This window comes from Falco peregrinus, chromosome 2 (genome assembly GCF_023634155.1).
Source record: "Falco peregrinus isolate bFalPer1 chromosome 2, bFalPer1.pri, whole genome shotgun sequence".
In the NCBI taxonomy this organism is placed as follows: Eukaryota; Metazoa; Chordata; class Aves; order Falconiformes; family Falconidae; genus Falco; species Falco peregrinus.
Window position 1 is genome coordinate 25270449 of NC_073722.1, and position 17323 is coordinate 25287771.

A 17323-nucleotide genomic window follows, 5' to 3' on the forward strand; every position below is an offset into this window, starting at 1 on the left:
TGTTAACATCACATCACATACCAGACAACGCTAGCTAGAAAACATGCACATCTATGTTTTCTTCTCACAAAGTGGTTTCATTATCCTTGGGGTGAGCCTCACGACAAAATTTCTGTGTTCAAATACCCACACGGGAACAGGAGCTTCAGATCCAGATTCCGATCTCAGCTTTGTGATCTGGGCCTTCTCTTTGCTGCTTTCGACAAAAGCGAGTAGCTGCTGGTTGTGCAAGAGTGCTGCAGGGTGAGGAAAGGCTCCTCTGATTTCAAAGAGCTGCAGCTCAGTGATGGGGTGGTGGGCAGAGCACCTCAGGTCTGTCACCCCTGCTACTCCTTGTGCACAAGCTTGGCTTCAGACGAGTAGCCTGTTATTCTAGATACTCTTCAAAAATAGGAAAACGGGGTGCTTGCTGGTGCTGGAGTCTTTCGACCTGCCATAAGCCCTGCACCAATGGCTCTAAGACTCCATCTGGTAAGACTGCAAGTGCTGCTGGAAACTCTGTATAGGCACTCTCTGCCACTCCTGACGTTTGCAAGTGTGTGCTGTCTGCTGGGTTTATGCTGAGAGAGAGATCAAATGCATCCACTTGCTGATCCTCTTACAGGAACAGATGAATATTCTGAACCCACTAATGAGCTACGCCAGGAACTTTGGCTGAATGGTGGTGAAATGCTGCCTGCTCGGAGCTGAAGCATTCTCACTTAACAGAAATGTTAAAATGCTGAGCCGCCCTGCTACCACACAAGAGGGACCACCACTGCTCGCACGAAATGACAGCATCCTCCTTGCGTGCCACTAGTGCAGAAGTGACTTACACAGGGCTCCCAGGATGACACTGCAACGCAATGAGATTGCAACACGATGTGGGTATGATTTTTCGCCTTGCTGGAACTCGTTACCAAGTTCCTGCCTCCAAGTAAAAGAATGAGATGAAAATAGCCTTTGGATGTCCCCACAATGAATGATTAATTTTTAAATGAACGATGGCCGGTACATGCGCTTGAGGATGAGGCCCTGAAAAGCAGCAAAGATGCAATGTATGGCCATTGCCTTTTGCAGATTGACAGCAAGGGGAGACATACTCACAGTTAGAAAGACACAAGGAATGTCAGTGAGTGACTCACCTTAGGCAGCAACTGCTCTTCTGCCTGCAGCCTGCTTGTTTTCCATTTATACCATAGCAGACACGTGCAACACAGTACCCTAGCTGTAATGCTATAGTTGTGATAGTAGCTGTAAACTAGAAACAATAACAGTATGGTCTGACTGCTCCCTGAGCAGCGCCAAGTACCTGATACCCTCACTGGCTGCTGTGGAGGTTAAGGCATTCCACATATTATCAGAGACAGCCAACACTTCCTTACACCAACATGTGCTAGCAGCACACCTCATTGCTGCTACCAGGAAGAGCCAACGTAGTTGAACATCCCACAAAATGGAGAAGAGATGTGTATGTTAGTAAGGTGTTTAATAAAGACAGCTTTCATTCTGTGCTAAAAATGTCATTATGTCTTATTGTGTCACGTAAATTAATTTGATGGCACCTTTAAGGCTTTAAAGCAATTGTTGCTAATCCTTCAGATATTATCTGCCAGCTAATACAGCACACCTGATGCTTCATACAGTGGATTACAGTAAATTATTTTCTAGGCTGTGTTGTTACAACTAAGGATGTTGTTAGAGACATACAGCTTTGGGGTAGCCAGCCTAAGAAGTTACTGTGCCTTCCTCAGCCCTGGCCTCTTGTTCCTACCTCTGCAGTGCAGCTTGCACATCATCTCCTCAGATATTTCACTACTGCTATTATGGAGTCAGAGTATAAAATGGGACCCCCTCAAAAAAAATTAAAAAGTATCACCCTTAAAAAAAAAATGACAGGCATTGAAGTGAAACAAATTTGTCTGCAACAATGAGCACTTCAGAAATCTCAGCCCATTCCTATTCCCAGACCCCACAGTCAGTCCCAAAAGTCCTCCACTGAAATTCTCATTTGACTGCACATTGATGAGAAACACTATTCCTTTCTGGACTAATCTGTCCAAACCATAGTAAGACAGCCCAATAACTGTTGATGATTAGGAAATATCTTTGACTGAGAGAAGAAATAAGGAGAGACCAATAAGGAGGGACTCCAAGGAATTCACCATGGTGCAACACAACTGGCCTTAATGTTCTGCCTAAATAGTAAAATGTGATTTTTAGTATCTTCAGAAGGGAAGCAATTAATTCATGGTTTGAACTTGTGCCACTTGGTTTACACTTCTTACTGTCAACAAATCCTGTAAGTACTCAAAAAATGTGTACGAAACCCAAATTTGTTTGCTATTATGCCTTCTGCTACAGACACATGCTTTTCATCTGAAATTTGTTTTGGTAAATGATTACCATAATGTTTGGCATTTCCTTTCAGACTGGGTTGTGAAAAAAGCAGGACATGCTCTGGCTTATACAGAATTACAAGCATTCCTTTCGGAATGCACTATGGTGAGTTTAAGACATGACACACAGTTTTTAATTAGTAACTTCATAAACAAGTATCACAAAACACTAATGAAAAAAGTATGTGACAGAAAGTACTACTGTGCTACAAAGTGTTGGACTGGATCTTATTGCCTATCATGGCAGGAGTGTTTTCGCCAGAGCAACAAAGAATATACATCAGCTTTTTCATTCTGAATATACATTCTAGCAGACAGTGTTCCAAAAATCGATGGTAAACTGAGCTCTATCTTGAAACTGGGCATGAAAGACTAAAAATTTCAATGAGGCTGCACAAATATACTCCACAACTAATTTTCTCCCTTCCTGTTCAATTCCATACCTTGAAAATCAAGCCTTATTACTTAAAGATTATAATAAAAAGGTATGAGTTCAAATGTAATCTGTAGTTGTTCCATTTCCCACACTTCTATAGCATACTTCAAAAACTCGTGCGAAAGGTGAACAGTGACGTACAAGTCAACAAGTGCACATCCTGCTCATTTTGCAACTTCAACTGGAAGGAAATTTTCAAACTCTGGTTTAGTAACCATTCCCCGATCAAAACCACTGTTACATCTCCCTCACTAAAGGGCAAAACAAATCCACATAACTAATAAACGCACAGTGGTTTACAACTAACCAGCACTTGTCTGGAATGAGGTAAAGCACCTGAGCCCCTGTCACCACTCCTGGCATACAAAACTGGGCAATTTTATGATCTGCAATACTTTCCAAAGTGACTTTCATTTCACAGTGAAAAGTGTTTTAAAACTGCAGAAACAGTTCTGAGAGGTGCAGTGTGAGTACAGGACCTTTGCAGTGCCGTGTGTGTAATTGCAAGCTTTCACCAAAGATGGCTCCAAGTTAACACAACTGTATGTAAGTGCTGGACAGTCAAATGCTATGAATATGGCACTTGGCAATTACTCTTTAAGGTAATATTGCCCAAAAAACTGTTTACGTCCCACCTGTGTTAGCTTGCTAGGCCTGCCATGCTCACAGAGTCACTCTGGAAATGCTCATCACGCTCCGCCTGCGATCGGTACCAAACCTGCAGTCAACACAAAAGCAACAATGAAGCTCATGTGCAGTAGGAGGAGTGTTAAAGCAGCCATGTTATTGTGCTGTGAGGTCTTCTAAGACTCAAGGTGGGACATAAGGTTCAAACTCTGAATGCCATACCTTGCCAAACTAACCGTCACCACCGAACTGCTTTGCCAGGATTCATGAATCACCCATCAGTACAGGTGGCACTGAGTCATGGGGTCAGGTTCTGGCAAAAACCTGACTACAGTTTTTGTAGTGGTGCTCCTTGCGGGTCTGAGAAATACCACTCTGCTGTTACCACACCAAAACAATGAAGTTATTAGCATAAATCATACCAGGGGCAACTGTGGCTGCAGCACCCTGAACGCTAGAGTTCAGGATCCTGAAAGGAGGGGGCAAGGCAACAAAACAGGATCACAGCTGTCAGGTTCGGGAGAACAGACTTCAGGCTCCTCAGGGATCTGCTCAGAAGAATCCCATGGGAGACTACCCTGGAAAGCAGAGGGGTTCAGGAGCACTGGTTGATCTTCAGGTATCGCCTCCCTGCCAAGCTCAAGAGCAGTCCACCCCACCAAGCAGGAAATCAAGCAAAGGCAGCAGGAGGCCTGCGTGGATGAACAAGGAGCTCCTGACAAAACTCCAACATAAAAAGAAAGGATACAGGGGGTGCAAAGACTCCATCCCTAGTGATATTCAAAACCCAGCTTGACAAGGTCCTGAGGCACCTGCTGTAGCTGACCCTACTTTGAAGAGGCAGAAGGCGCATGCATGTGCACGTACGTGTTTTTAGGAGGGTGGACTGGGTGTCTCCAGAGGGCTCTTCCAACCTCATTCTCTCATGTCTTTCTGTGAAACTCTGATTCTCCACCTGGTTCGAGAAGAGGCAATAGTAAGTATCTGGTTAGATCATACCTGCAGTGCTATTGAACATCAGTATTTCCAACCCAGAGTGTTCATGCAATGGTTTGTCGAGGAGGTTGTCTGCAATAGGGAGTGAGAAATCTCTGAAGTCAGACATGGGACATTTGAATCCAAATAAACCTGAAAGATAGCTTTGGGGGATATAGGGAAGCAAAGATCTTTTTCCAAAGCAAAATGAAGCCTACAGGCAGCGTAAGGGCTATATTTTCAAGATGACAGGCAGTGAACCTCAAAGTAGCACAGTTTTGTTTACATCCACTTCAGAGAAAGGGAAAGCATTTTTAGTTGTGGTGACAGATCTGATGCTAATACCAGAAAAAAGGTGAACTGGGGAACTTCTTGCTCTCAGGGCTGTGTTACAAATCAGACTGTGAATGGTGAGCTTACAGTGTTGCTCTGTTTATTCCCTACCAGCTCTGAGGAATACTTAGTCTCTAAGGTTTGCTCCATCAGACCTCCTGGGTGGTGGGAAAGTCAGAGCTGCTTTTGGACCATCTCAAGGATTCCTAGGAAGGACACAGTGAGCATGAAGAAGAAGAAAAAAAAGATGTCTCAAAGGCATCTCAAATCCTTTAAGATCAGCAAATCCTTAGTGGATTTGGTGGAACAGAACTTTGCTGAATGCCTCAAGTAGAACAGTAAAACGAGAATACAGGAGGCCAGTCTTACCAGGAGATAACTTTTTAAGTCTCATAAAAGCCAGAAAGTAGATGCAAACATAAAGTCTAATGAATTGGGAGAGTCCTAGGTCTCTTGCATTTCTCATTTACTATCTGAAAGCCTATGAAAAAATCACCTGGAGGACATCCTACTACCCAAGCAGTTTTTGTCCTCCAGCGCTGCAGAAATCATGGAGATTTTGCAGAAGCGACCCATTTTTTTTCTGAAGAATATGTGTGACTGACAGAACGAACCTTAAGAAAGACTGTCAGCCAGTGCGCAGTCAAGCATGCCACTTCCGAAATGAAAATGATGCCAGATATGCAGGAATCAAAGCTTATAATGACTCTTAACAATTCCCAAGCTCTTCAGCGGTCACGTTTAAGAAGAATGGGGAAGGGCTATTGTTTTGTGTGTGTGGTTTAACGTTCGGCTCAGTGACTACCCCCAGTACGTGCCTTACACTCTTAACAGATGGTTTCCTGGTTAACTGTACTAGGACTGTATACCTCAACAGGCTGGACTTAAGAAACAGGCATTGGCAGACATTCCGTGAAATAAGTGCTGGGGAAAATCAAACTCCTTGCTGCAGGTTTATATCCCTGATCTACACTAATGATTTCAAGCATTTGGGTTTGGCATTGGCTACTAATGGTCTGTGTCAACACAGCTGTTTATGCTAAATTGAAGTGGGTAAATTCCCGTATTCTAATTATGTTACTTCTTAGAAGAGTAAATTAGGTCTGCGCTGGAAGTAAGAGAAATGGTGATACATATCAGTAATTTTCACATCTTTCATTGAATCCCAATGACAAATACTTTTCCTACAATAAACAGGAGAAGATGCTTTTTATTCAAAGAGAATCCAAGCCCAGGAAGGACAACACTGAAGCATAATACTGAAGAGAGGGTAGGGTGGGAGCAGCAGAGGGAAATCAGGGCTTTTAGAAGTTCAGGACACACCTTAGGAATTCCAAAAGGTACAAACCCACTTGTAATTCTAACCATGACAGTTCAAGATAGTTCAGATCTTGGCTGACGGTGGTTTCGTAAACATCAGACCCACAGTCATAGTGTACACAGATCAGTCACACAGAGATAGGATCTACCTCAGGTTAAGAAAATCCATGTGGGTAGGAAGTGTTTGGGTCACATTACAAATAACTGCTTTCAACTGTCAAGTCACTTGCTTCTGAAGAGTTAAAGATTAGCTTCATCACTTTCCCCAAAGCACGTGGGTGAATTGTAAGTGCACTAGAAGCTTAAGGTGTGAGGAGACATGATTCAGTGTGTAACTACCAAGATGGCTAGACATAGATTTACACTGCTGAACGATGGTCTTTCTAATTTCAAGTTCACAAAATCTGAGAAATGTTACACACAAACAGAGCTGCTTTCCAAAAGTGCTATAAAACTGCAGACAATTGACAGGGGCTTAAAAAATATGAATTCTGTCTTCATACCACCGGGCCTTTACAAATCTAGAGAGCTACTTGTGAGTGCATGGAAAAAAAACAAGGTGCAAATCTCCCTGTCACACAAGTATTCTCCTTTGCTATCACAGATCTGAGGAGTGGGAGAAGGCAAAACAGGTCATACTTAAAGCATTCGTTTGACCTGCTGCTGACTTTTCATCAGCGTTACAAAATCCACGGGAGTTGAAGGAAGTTCTCCACAGCAGGAGTTGCCAAGAAGTCAGAATAATTTTCCATGGGGCTTTCAATTTTATATAGGAACAAAATTACAACATGAAAAGAAGGAAAGAAGAGAGAGAGCCAGTGAGAAGAAAAATTAGTTTGGTTCCCCTGAAGACCATTACCTTCCCTCACAGCATTACCAGTCAGGAAAAGTACATGCTGGAGGTGCTGCCTGTGCTCTTTTTTCCTGAGGAGCAGGATTGGGTGGGAAGAGACAGGACCCAGGCCTGTTCCCATCTCAACTGACCTTCCTGACTTCTGTCCAGCACCTGTAACAGCTGCAGGAGGCAAGCAGAACACCCGGGTAACACAGCAAACCAAATCCTTGTCTGTACCTATTAACAGGGGAAAACAATGTCTTCCACTGCAAATACTCAGAATCGACACACCACAGAATAAAGAGAAAATCTTAATCTGCAAAAATCAGCTCCACGCACTCAGCAGGGCAAGTATTTAACCTGTAAATAAACCAGCAGAAGTGAATTCCTGGGGAAGAGTTGGCTGCTCAGGGCCCGCTGATGTCCCTGCAGCGTCTGACCAGCAGTGCTGCCCCGCAAGCAGGTCCTTAGGGTCTGTTAGTTCTGGATGGGCTTCCAGGGTGTGGGAGCACTCGCCCTCAGCCCCAGTGTCAGAGGTCTTTGTTTAAGGAGCTAAAAACTCTGTCTTGGTTCCACGTGATGTAAATGTACACACAGTCTGCTCCGTGTCCAACAGCCCCACAAGACGCCAGCTTCCCACGTGATGGGGATGGGCCCTCGTGGATGACATGCAGGCTGCACTCCCCTTCCTCTCCAAGTTCTTCTGTCTTCACCTTTTGTTCTCTCAGGTGGGGGCAAGAAGCATACACATAAGCCCTCTACCTCCAGTTCAAACTGATTTTTCCTCCATACAGCTGAAACTCTGAAAATAAAAAATGCCTTGATGATTTACACAGAGGACTTTGAGATCGATGCACTCTCTTCCATCTCCTAGTAGCTGTTGTGCTTCATACCACCTCACTGCCTCTGAGTTCAGGACCTCGTTCTCTTCAGATCTAGATCCAGTGTCAAAGCATGACTCTACAGAGTTTCATTTATTCCCAATTTACACCAGTAGGTGGATGATCAGAATTGCAATACCCATGTAGCACAGGGTTGTTAGTTCTGCTTTGCTTTGCAATAGGTTTGAAAATACAACAGTTTTGGGAAAACTGTCATTACTTTATCCTCCACCCTCAAGTAGGTAAAGGCTACCTAGAAAATAGACTTCCCATTTTGGCAGTGCTGTGGGGATAGAAACTTGCACAGCGGAGGAGGTCAGGGAGTAAGGGATGGAGTGTGATCAAGTGGGATCTTCTCTGGTCCCTTCCTTATTCTCAACTACTGTTTCTCCTCAGTCCTGGAAGTCTTGGCCTTGTCACATTAAATAAAATATCTGTTTGAGTAACCCTTTGGTTCATGTATTGTGATCACTTTTCAGTTATGATGATTAATGAAAAAAGGTATTTATTTAATATTAAAGACAACACATAGTGATACCAGCTGAAACACTGGAAAGCCCCTGAGTAATGCTACCGCAATTTTTTTTTCCTTAAAAATACAACTAATGCATTCAAACCACAGTGGTCACTTTTTCTTTGAAGAAGTCATTGCATATTGAGTAGCATGAACATCCTAATCATGCTTCAGGCAGCATCCTGTTTTCTTTTTTTTCTTCTTTTTTTTTTTTTTTTACCTTCCCTCCCCCCAATACTACTTCCTTTTCTGGAGATGACTTCATTTCACATGCAGTTGCTATACACAAGGGGAAATCCCAGGAATATACAAAGGCAGATATTTTCCATCAAACCTGATCAGTAAACAGCTTCTGATTGTATTGTGAATCGGCCAAAGGGCACAGAAAGGAAGGACTGCAATTTTGGATTCCTCCAGACTGCTGAAAACTGTGAATAGAGTCCTGAGTCAGCCGTAAATGTTCTGCTTGAGGCTCAGGGACTTTTGCTGAAGCAATGCTCAACATCGCCATTAATGAATTTTAGGAGTCCAGCTGTAAGGGTAGAGTACTAAATGAACAACACTAGGATTCAGAACAGTTAGAAAGACAAACATGGGGGAAACGAAGCCAGCTAACAGAAAATTCAGAAGAGAGAGAAAGAAGTGACAGCGATGGGTTTAGATGCGTTACACAACTGTGTGCTGCTGGAGCGCTTGCTTGTGCTGCAGGGAGATCCACGTGGCAGGTCCTCTCAAGGCAGAACTCCAAGGCACTTCTCCTACCTCTAAACCAGAGATTTCACCAGCAGTGAAGGTGGAAAAAAATATTCACTGGTATAGGTGTTGCAACTTACTGCTCTGCTGCAAGAATCATGGGCTGCACGGAAAATACAGGAACAGGGAACATCATCTCCTGCACCGTGAGGAAGTGGCAATGTGGCACAGCAGGGCTCTGGCTCTCATCCTTGTTCTCAGAAGACTTTGTGCAACTTTATGACTAATTAATACCCTTTTGTAAAAGGACTTGCACAGTGACCTTTGTAACACCTGCCCAGTAGAAGGCTAATTCAGAAAATACACTTTATTTCCATGCCCACCACTTCTAGAAACAAATGAATGCAATTTATTGTTAGAAAGCTTCTACATTAGAAGCATAAACAGCCTCAGGAAGAGGGGTGCAGACAACCACACGAATTTCAGTAAGTCTTTCCTGAGAAGAAGGGCTCATCAGAATGAGTTAGGCTTTCAGAGAAGAGGACGGATATTTTTGTAGAGGACTGACCCAGTCACTGCTGAAGCTAGTCAGGAAGATATGTATCTCATGGCTGCACTTCTCTTTACAGCCATTTATTCCGTATCTCTCATATAGAAGTCATCCAGTGTAACAGTTGGCAAACTTGAAATCTTGGGGTTGTTTTTTTTTGCTGTCTCATAAAGAAATACTTAGGGCGGAAAGACATATACGTATGGTATTTGTAACTGTAAGTTAGTTCTGTTTGGCCCTCTCAAGTCAGCCAAGTTGCCTCAGGTAGAGGTTCATAGTAGAGATGGTCTCACCGCCAAAATACAGATGACACTGAAGACCCAGACTGCCAGAAAAAGACCCAAAGATGTTGAGACATTTTCACTTTACAGATCAAAAGTACATACAGATTTTGCACACAGGGTCACAGAAGTATAAGAAAATAAGAGGAAGAATTTGCCTGAAGGAAATCTAAAGCTCAAGTAGGACCACCCTTTCCTGCTGAATGTAATATTCTTGAAAAAAACCCAACAGGAGTTGTCACATTCACTGACTCAGCTGCTCAGTTTTTTCTAAATTATCTTTTACACGTTTGGAGGCAGGATTTCTGAAAATACTGGTGAACAATCACTGAAGGAGATGAGGACAGAGCAGTCCAAGGGGTTCCTCTGTGTAAAGAAAACCCCTATTGCCTGTGGGACCACAAGGAAATTTAAAGTTCTGGGTCACTCACAAGTCAGGTGAAGCTGGGGAGAAGCATACAGAATTTAATCTGAGAAACTCTAATTTTTTCACTTGGGTGCCTCAAGCTCTCTCTTGCCCTTTGCTACGCCACAGCATAACTGATGTGGAAGCCTTGGTTAGCGGAATTAGGGAATTTTATGCCTGCTGTAGCACCTACAGATTGTTTCAAACTAATCTAGCATGTACCAGTTTTCTGTGTGATTTGGACAGGGACACAGGATAGTCTCCATTCCTGTGTGTTGTATATTGCTGATAAGTAAATAATTTCTCAGTAATAATATCACTTGTTAGGTGTATGCCAAGAAAATTGAAGCTTCTCAGTAACTGTATTTATGACCCTGATGACAAAAAAAGGGTTTATTCAGCTGAAGGCTACCAGATATTGTTAACAATAGTCATATTTAAGGCTTAGGAATTATTCTTTTCAATCAGAGACCGTATGCATTAGAAATTCAGCAGCTTTTAAGTCACTTGCCTCACAGCTCCCAAACTAGGTCCATGTAAATGAATTGAAACAGCAGCTCCTCTTTCTCTCCCAAATCACAAGAGCTTACAATAAAACATGTGTTCCTTCCATTTATAGTTCATCTTTTCTGACTTCCCTCTGCAACTACAAAAGGAATTTTATCTTTGCTGACTGTGGGGTTTTTGCAGGTCAAGTCGTCTGCTTTCTACCTCTTAAATTACAAGTCAAAACACGGGCTCCAGAACTCTAGTCAGTTGTTCCCATTGCTGCATATCAAGATTTGTTACACTGTAATCATTATGTCATCTATGATAGATGCAAGACACCTAAACCCTTTCTTTGTATCTGAGTAATAACGTACAAGAGTCACAAACATCTTACCTGCCTGGATCAAGAAAGCAGAGACAACGCTTCCTTAAAACAAAAGAGGTGGTAGGTTTTACACAAAAACAACAAAGGATAACAACTTTTTTGCATATAGAGAACAGAAGTAATAATTTTATCTTTGAGTTAATGAAAACCATGAGTGAAATTAAAGACAAAGAACAGTTTCTTGGGTTTATTTGGAAAAGAGCTCTGCACTCCTCAGGCAGTGCAATTCACACTTCAATTTTCTCCTTGCACGCAGGCCAGAAGACATTGCCATTGATACTCTGGTTTGTATTTCTGTAAAGGGTTTGCTGTGCATGAAAATAGTGTGTTAGGGGGAAATAAAAAGTCCAGAGATAGGAATGAACAAGCCAGCCTATGCTGCTATCAGGCAACAGAACAACGTTTTGTATAAAGAGATCAACCCGGAGAAGCGTTAAAGGCCTACAGAATTATGAAGGAAATGGAAATTTAGCTAAGGATCAATATTTACTTCTTGTTTTCCTATAAAAGAATCAGGAGGCAGCAAATGAAACTGGGCTCAGAGTAGGATACTACTGGGGATAAGTCTCAAAGACACTTGATCTTTTCTTACCCATTTCTGGCCACCTGCTGATGGCCCTGGTTGAAGAGGCAGATCTCTGGTTTGCCAGAAGGGCTGTAACTGAGTGCTTGCGTGCTCACGTTAGCTAATCCAGCTATGCTCACTGCAAGCTGAAAATTTACGGGAAAAACAGGCACTTAATTTCATATCTACATATCTTGTTAGCTACTATCCAGAACACATCCCCTCAGACTATTTATAAACTTCACTGTGTAAAACTACAGACACTGAGCTACACAGTAATACGAATTGGAATTCAGTCCGGCATACATAAATCTCTGTGTCCTTCATGATGAGTCAGAGGACAATAAACCTGTATTCACTCATGTCTGGTCCTATGTTTTGTTCCTTTGCATTATCTGGCAGAAGAACAATAATGAGATTCCTTAATGTTTAACCCCTCAAAAAACCTGGTTTTTTTAGTATTTTTTTTCTATTTTTAATAAACTGACTTTATCTGAATAATCCTCCTTCATGAACCCATCTTCACTTTTCCTTTAACTTTATTGTAATCAGAAGATATCTTCTCTTTACAGGGTTGGATTTAAATTTGCAAAAGTGCCTCAATTTATTTCAGAAGCAGAATCTTGCAGCGGCTTTTAGAATTTCCCTCTGCCTAGATTTAAAGCAGCAAACAGTGAAGAAGTTTTGGCTTCAGAAGAAGCAGCCATCATCAAAAAAATCCACCCAATCTGGCACAGCAATTCATCATATCATCATAATATATTTAATGTGTTCTCAATAGTACAACAAAGTCTGTCCAAATTCTGTTGTTTATTTCAGTGATGCTAGGTTTTAATGTATCAAAAAACACTGTAAGTATGTCTGCAAAGTTATCTCAGCATATAAAGAAAGGTTTTTTGAAAATGTAAGTGCATATAAGGACAAGGGGGGCTCATGAAAATCCAGTTCAAGTACCTATCATTTCTACAAAGTATTAGCTCCTACTTCTATCATGTCTTAAAATGAAAAAAAAGCAAAGCCCAAAGGCACACAGATGGAATGTCACAGATCAAATTCCTTCCACCAGAACTGGAAAGTCACAAAAAGTAACGTAATGATAACATCAAAAGTATGAAAGTACAGAAGAAAATAATCACAAGAAATAACATTACAACAACCCTATAGATTCCACAAAGCTAAATACAGGGCAATTTTGTACATATTCTATCTTTTCATATTTATTTAACTAATTAAGTGTTTTCTGTTAATGAAAAACATTTTTGTGGTCATCTAGGGAAAGGGGCTTACCCGCTCACCTGTGACTCATTCCACAGCAGCATCTCACAGGTTGGGAGTTTCCATGGGTATGACCCAGCCATGATGCTGGAGCACAGCAGGGAGGGCAAGACGGTATATAAACACGCAGCTTCCAGGGCACAGGCACTGGCCACCCTTGGGGGCTATCAGAGCTCATCTCACCACAGAATCTGAACCAGGCAATACGAGGCAGAGACACTCTCGCATCATGATGGGCAAAGCTGTGGCTGCTGTCCTGACTCTTCTCCTGATCTCAGCGGTTGGAACAAAAGGTAAAGAACTCCTTCCTAAAGTTCTCCTAACTAACTGCTAGTGTAAACGCTGACGGGGGAGCATCCTGTCTTACAAGCGCAGCAGGTAGCTCTTCTCATACCGTAAGCAAAGAGAACGTGCTGTGCTTCCCATGGAAATAACGGAACAGTCCAACTTTATTTTTCTTCTTGTGCCACAGGTAAGGCACTGCCACGCTCAGCGATGGAGCTCCGGTGCCAGTGCATAGACACCCATTCGAAGTTCATCCACCCCAAGTTCATTCATAATGTGAACCTCACCCCCAGCGGACCTCACTGCAAGGATGTTGAAGTCATGTAAGTGCTTTTGCAAAACCCTCCCTATTACTTAACAAGAAGGAAACAGATTTTACATTAAGGATGATGTAAGTGTTCCCTGAAAGATGTCACAAGCTAGCAGGCGCAGCTACTCACAGTGCAGAACAGCAACGCTCGTTGCTGTTAGAAATTACATACTACGTGTTACAAATTGTGTGTTGGGTTTGCCGTTCTCTTCTTCGTAAACACCCCATGCAATATTTTGACCTAATCTTGCAGTCATCAGACAGCAAATAACTTCCTAAAACTCTGAATTCCACCAGCATATGAGAGGGTAACTAAATGCATGGAGCTAGGCTGAGCAAGCGATCAAAGTGTGAATTTTAACAGCTAGGTCAAAAAAACAATTGCACTTCTACTCAAGACTACCACTAACATAGAAGTCATACAATCCAGTCACAATTCCAGAACTTTTCCTATAACAAAATTCCTGAACCAAGACAGAAAGGTTTAGCCCTTCAGTTAAACACTATTACAAATACAAAGCAAGTTGAGGGAGGGGGAAGCAATTTTGAAAAGACTGAGAGTCCTGCAAAGGGTTTAATGCATTCAAACAAACACATACGAGAAGATATGAAACCATTTAAAATAAAAAAAAAACCACACCAAAACCTTTATGTTAGGCCACAGCCTCAATGGATACAACTTAAAGGAGAATGTGTCAGTGTACACCTGGAATGATCTCACCAGGGAAAAAGGGAATTGCCTTGGAATTCCCTAAGTAGACCTTTTCCCTTCCTTTCTCCTCTGTTGCAGAGCTACCTTGACAGATGGCAGAGAAGTGTGCCTGGACCCCACTGCTCCCTGGGTGAAGCTGATCATCAAGGGAATTCTGGACAAGTGAGTCATTTGTTCTCAATGAGTACAGCTTATCAAAAAAAAACATTTGAAATGAGCTAGCAAACATTTACAGAGTAAAGTGCTCAAAAATTCTGTCTCCTCAGGCAGTTACTACCATCTGTGCTTACTAGCTGGGACAAATACTGTAACTGCTTTGAGCTTTGATTATAGCATTAGGTTCAATCCCCTACTGTGCCGCATACCCCATGGGAATGTTAGCTACATCTCTTTCAAGGCATAAGCACATTGAAAACCTGCAGCTCAAGTGCTCAGGAAATCTGGGCATTAACCAACTTGTTTTCTCTTGCTTGCAATGGTAGAAAGCAACAATCGATTTATCAGTTTTTCAAAACTAATGGCATTTAGACAGTGGGGGGCGGGGGGGGGGGGGGGGGGGCGGGATCCACACTAAGATGTGTCAAGTGAAGCATCAAACTATGGCAGCCATGGTTACTCATGTAGAAGTCCCAGCGTACCAGTGTCCCTTAGGTGCAGTTACAGCTTTTAAGGGGCTTGGACACTGAAGCACAAAACCCAGAGCAGTGGATTTCATCTGATTCCAGTGAGTGCTACCTGTTCCATGAGCAAGTTCTAACTGTCTCCTTTTCCATTGCCTTTCTTTCTAGGGCAAATGCCAAACCCAAGACAGTGTCCTAAGACGAACAAGAAGAATGTCCCAAGTCTTCCAGCAAGGCAAAAATGGGAGAGACACCCATCCAGCTTCTGGCAGCTCACCTCCTCCTGCCTCCCACATTCACACTTCTAACAGCATCTAGAGTATGGATTCGCTGGTTTTGTAGTTAGTTGACAACAGCACTTTAAGTCTTTTATAAACATCTCATTATGTAGGAAAGAAACAAACCACTTGACACCAGAAAAAGCTGGCAGAAAAAACAGCTTGTGAATGGATATGGAGATGATCCTGGAATAATTTTTGCTAAACACAGCTGGATCAGTGCAGTGCACTCAGCAGAGCTTTCACTAAATGACACCTTTCCTTTTTGCTAACAGTTTAGGAAAAGACCAGTGACTCCTTCTCTCCAGGAAAGCATGGATAGGTAGCATCAACTGCACCTAGGTCACTGCCACTCACAGTGGGCTACTGACTGGAAGAGGGGAGCTTGCAGAATTAGGATGCCAAAATTATGAGACATCAGGGTTTGTGCCATCATTTTCAATATCTAATTTATTGTGAGTTACTGTCATTGAGGTATAAACATATATTTTAATGCCATCTTTTTGTTAGGAAAAAGCACTTTATATTTATTTTTATCTATGTAATTTTGCATATTTGTTTACTTTTGCATAAGAATGTAGTTGGTCTTCAATTTTTATTTATTTATTTATTTATTTATTTATTTATTTATTTATTTATTTATGTTTATGTACCTAATAAAATCTTGTGGAAATGTTTTCATTTCGATCGTGCGTTTTAATTTCCTTATTGAAATCCAGAACTGAAAAAGAGGATGCATTTTCTTTCATTTTGTGTCACGTGGTGGGTTCTCAAAAGGGCAAGCGGCAGCTGAGTTGTCTGGGGCAGCTAATTACAACAGCAAATTCTTGCCTCTGGTGAGCGCAGACGGCTTCCAATAGGAGGAATTTATTAACGTGACTTCCTTCCTTCTTCCTTTCTTGCCAGACCTAGGGTTTTCAGAGTTCTGGGTGATAAAATTCACACATAGAAAGTAATGAGCAAGCAATGGTTAGTCACAGAAATTCCAAGGCCGTAGCAAGTGGTGGCGTGCAGACAGCACATCAGCTGAGAATCTGGCACTGAACGAGGTTTTTCATTGACTTAAATAAGCAGGAAAATTGGATAAACGTTAAGGAAGTCGCTGAGCATCCTCCCTAATTCCAGTGAGAAAGGAGGACTCCATCAGGTCAAATCCTAAGAAACAGAGCCCTGATGGCGCAGCCACACAACTGCGGGAGACACAGCAATTTACAGAGGAATGGCTGGAATACAAGCAGCCAACACTTGAGAAAATGGGAAAGTTCAGCAGATGTTTTGATACTTGTTTTGCCTCGGACTTTTCCAATAAGGAGCCACTCCACACTTTGCACAAACAGCTCATATTTGCTCACAGTGCAAGACAAAAATGGAGTTTCTGGTACTGTTTGATCAAGCTGTTGTGCAAGATGACAGCTATTCCAACCACGCTTCGCTCCCTATCCCCACCTCTGCCCCTGTCCCACAGCACTGCCTTTGCTTCCCACAGCCTGCTAGACCTCATCCTCACAATGTAAAGGAGACCAAGTTTCTCAAGGGAACAGGTTTCGTTCAGACTTGTCTCAAAACGCTAAGCCTTCCTGTTTTCCGAGTGATTTTTACAAGCTGGCTTCTTTTGGAGATCTAATCTGGAGGTAAATACATCAGAAACAGCAGCCAAGAATGGGGGCTGGTGAGGAAGAACCACTTCATGTGCACACCCTAAAGGGCTGGCACCAGTTTTAGTGCTGTACAGATACGGTGAGCGTGTAACTTTTGCCACCAGAAAAAATCTCAGTCAGGTTACTGGGAGCTGAATCGTGGCCAAGGAAGGGCTCTCCTCATAAATGCTTCTGTCCAAAATGTCAGCAATGTCTGCACTCCCAGGACCCCAGGCAGGGCATCTGCACAGTGGCTGGACCGTACCCCTTCCTCCTCCACAGGTTATCGCCCATCAGTGAGACATGACTCAGAGGCTGTCTAGAAATGATAAAATATTGCATTTCTGTTCTGTATGCGCTCACAGTGTACCTTTCTTAGGAATACAACAACCACCCTCACGCTTCCAAAAGCCTGTTTCATGCTCTCAGAGACTGCTAAGAGAAGCACTGCCGCTCTTCTGAATTGACAACCACCTTTGTGAAACGTGGGCTGCTCTTCCTTGTGGTTTCTGCTTTGTTAATGCTGTATCTCCAAAAA

At 42.5% G+C, this 17323-nt stretch overlaps 1 protein-coding gene across 1 annotated transcript; it reads left to right on the forward strand.

Moving 5' to 3' along the window:
- Positions 1-13172: 13172 nt before the first annotated feature.
- Positions 13173-14416, forward strand: LOC101918584 (interleukin-8-like). The gene is made up of 3 exons (XM_027795089.1): positions 13173-13236; positions 13416-13551; positions 14329-14416. The coding sequence occupies exons 1-3, from the start codon at positions 13173-13175 to the stop codon at positions 14414-14416; spliced, it is 288 nt and encodes a 95-aa protein (XP_027650890.1).
- The last annotated feature ends 2907 nt before the right edge of the window (positions 14417-17323 follow it).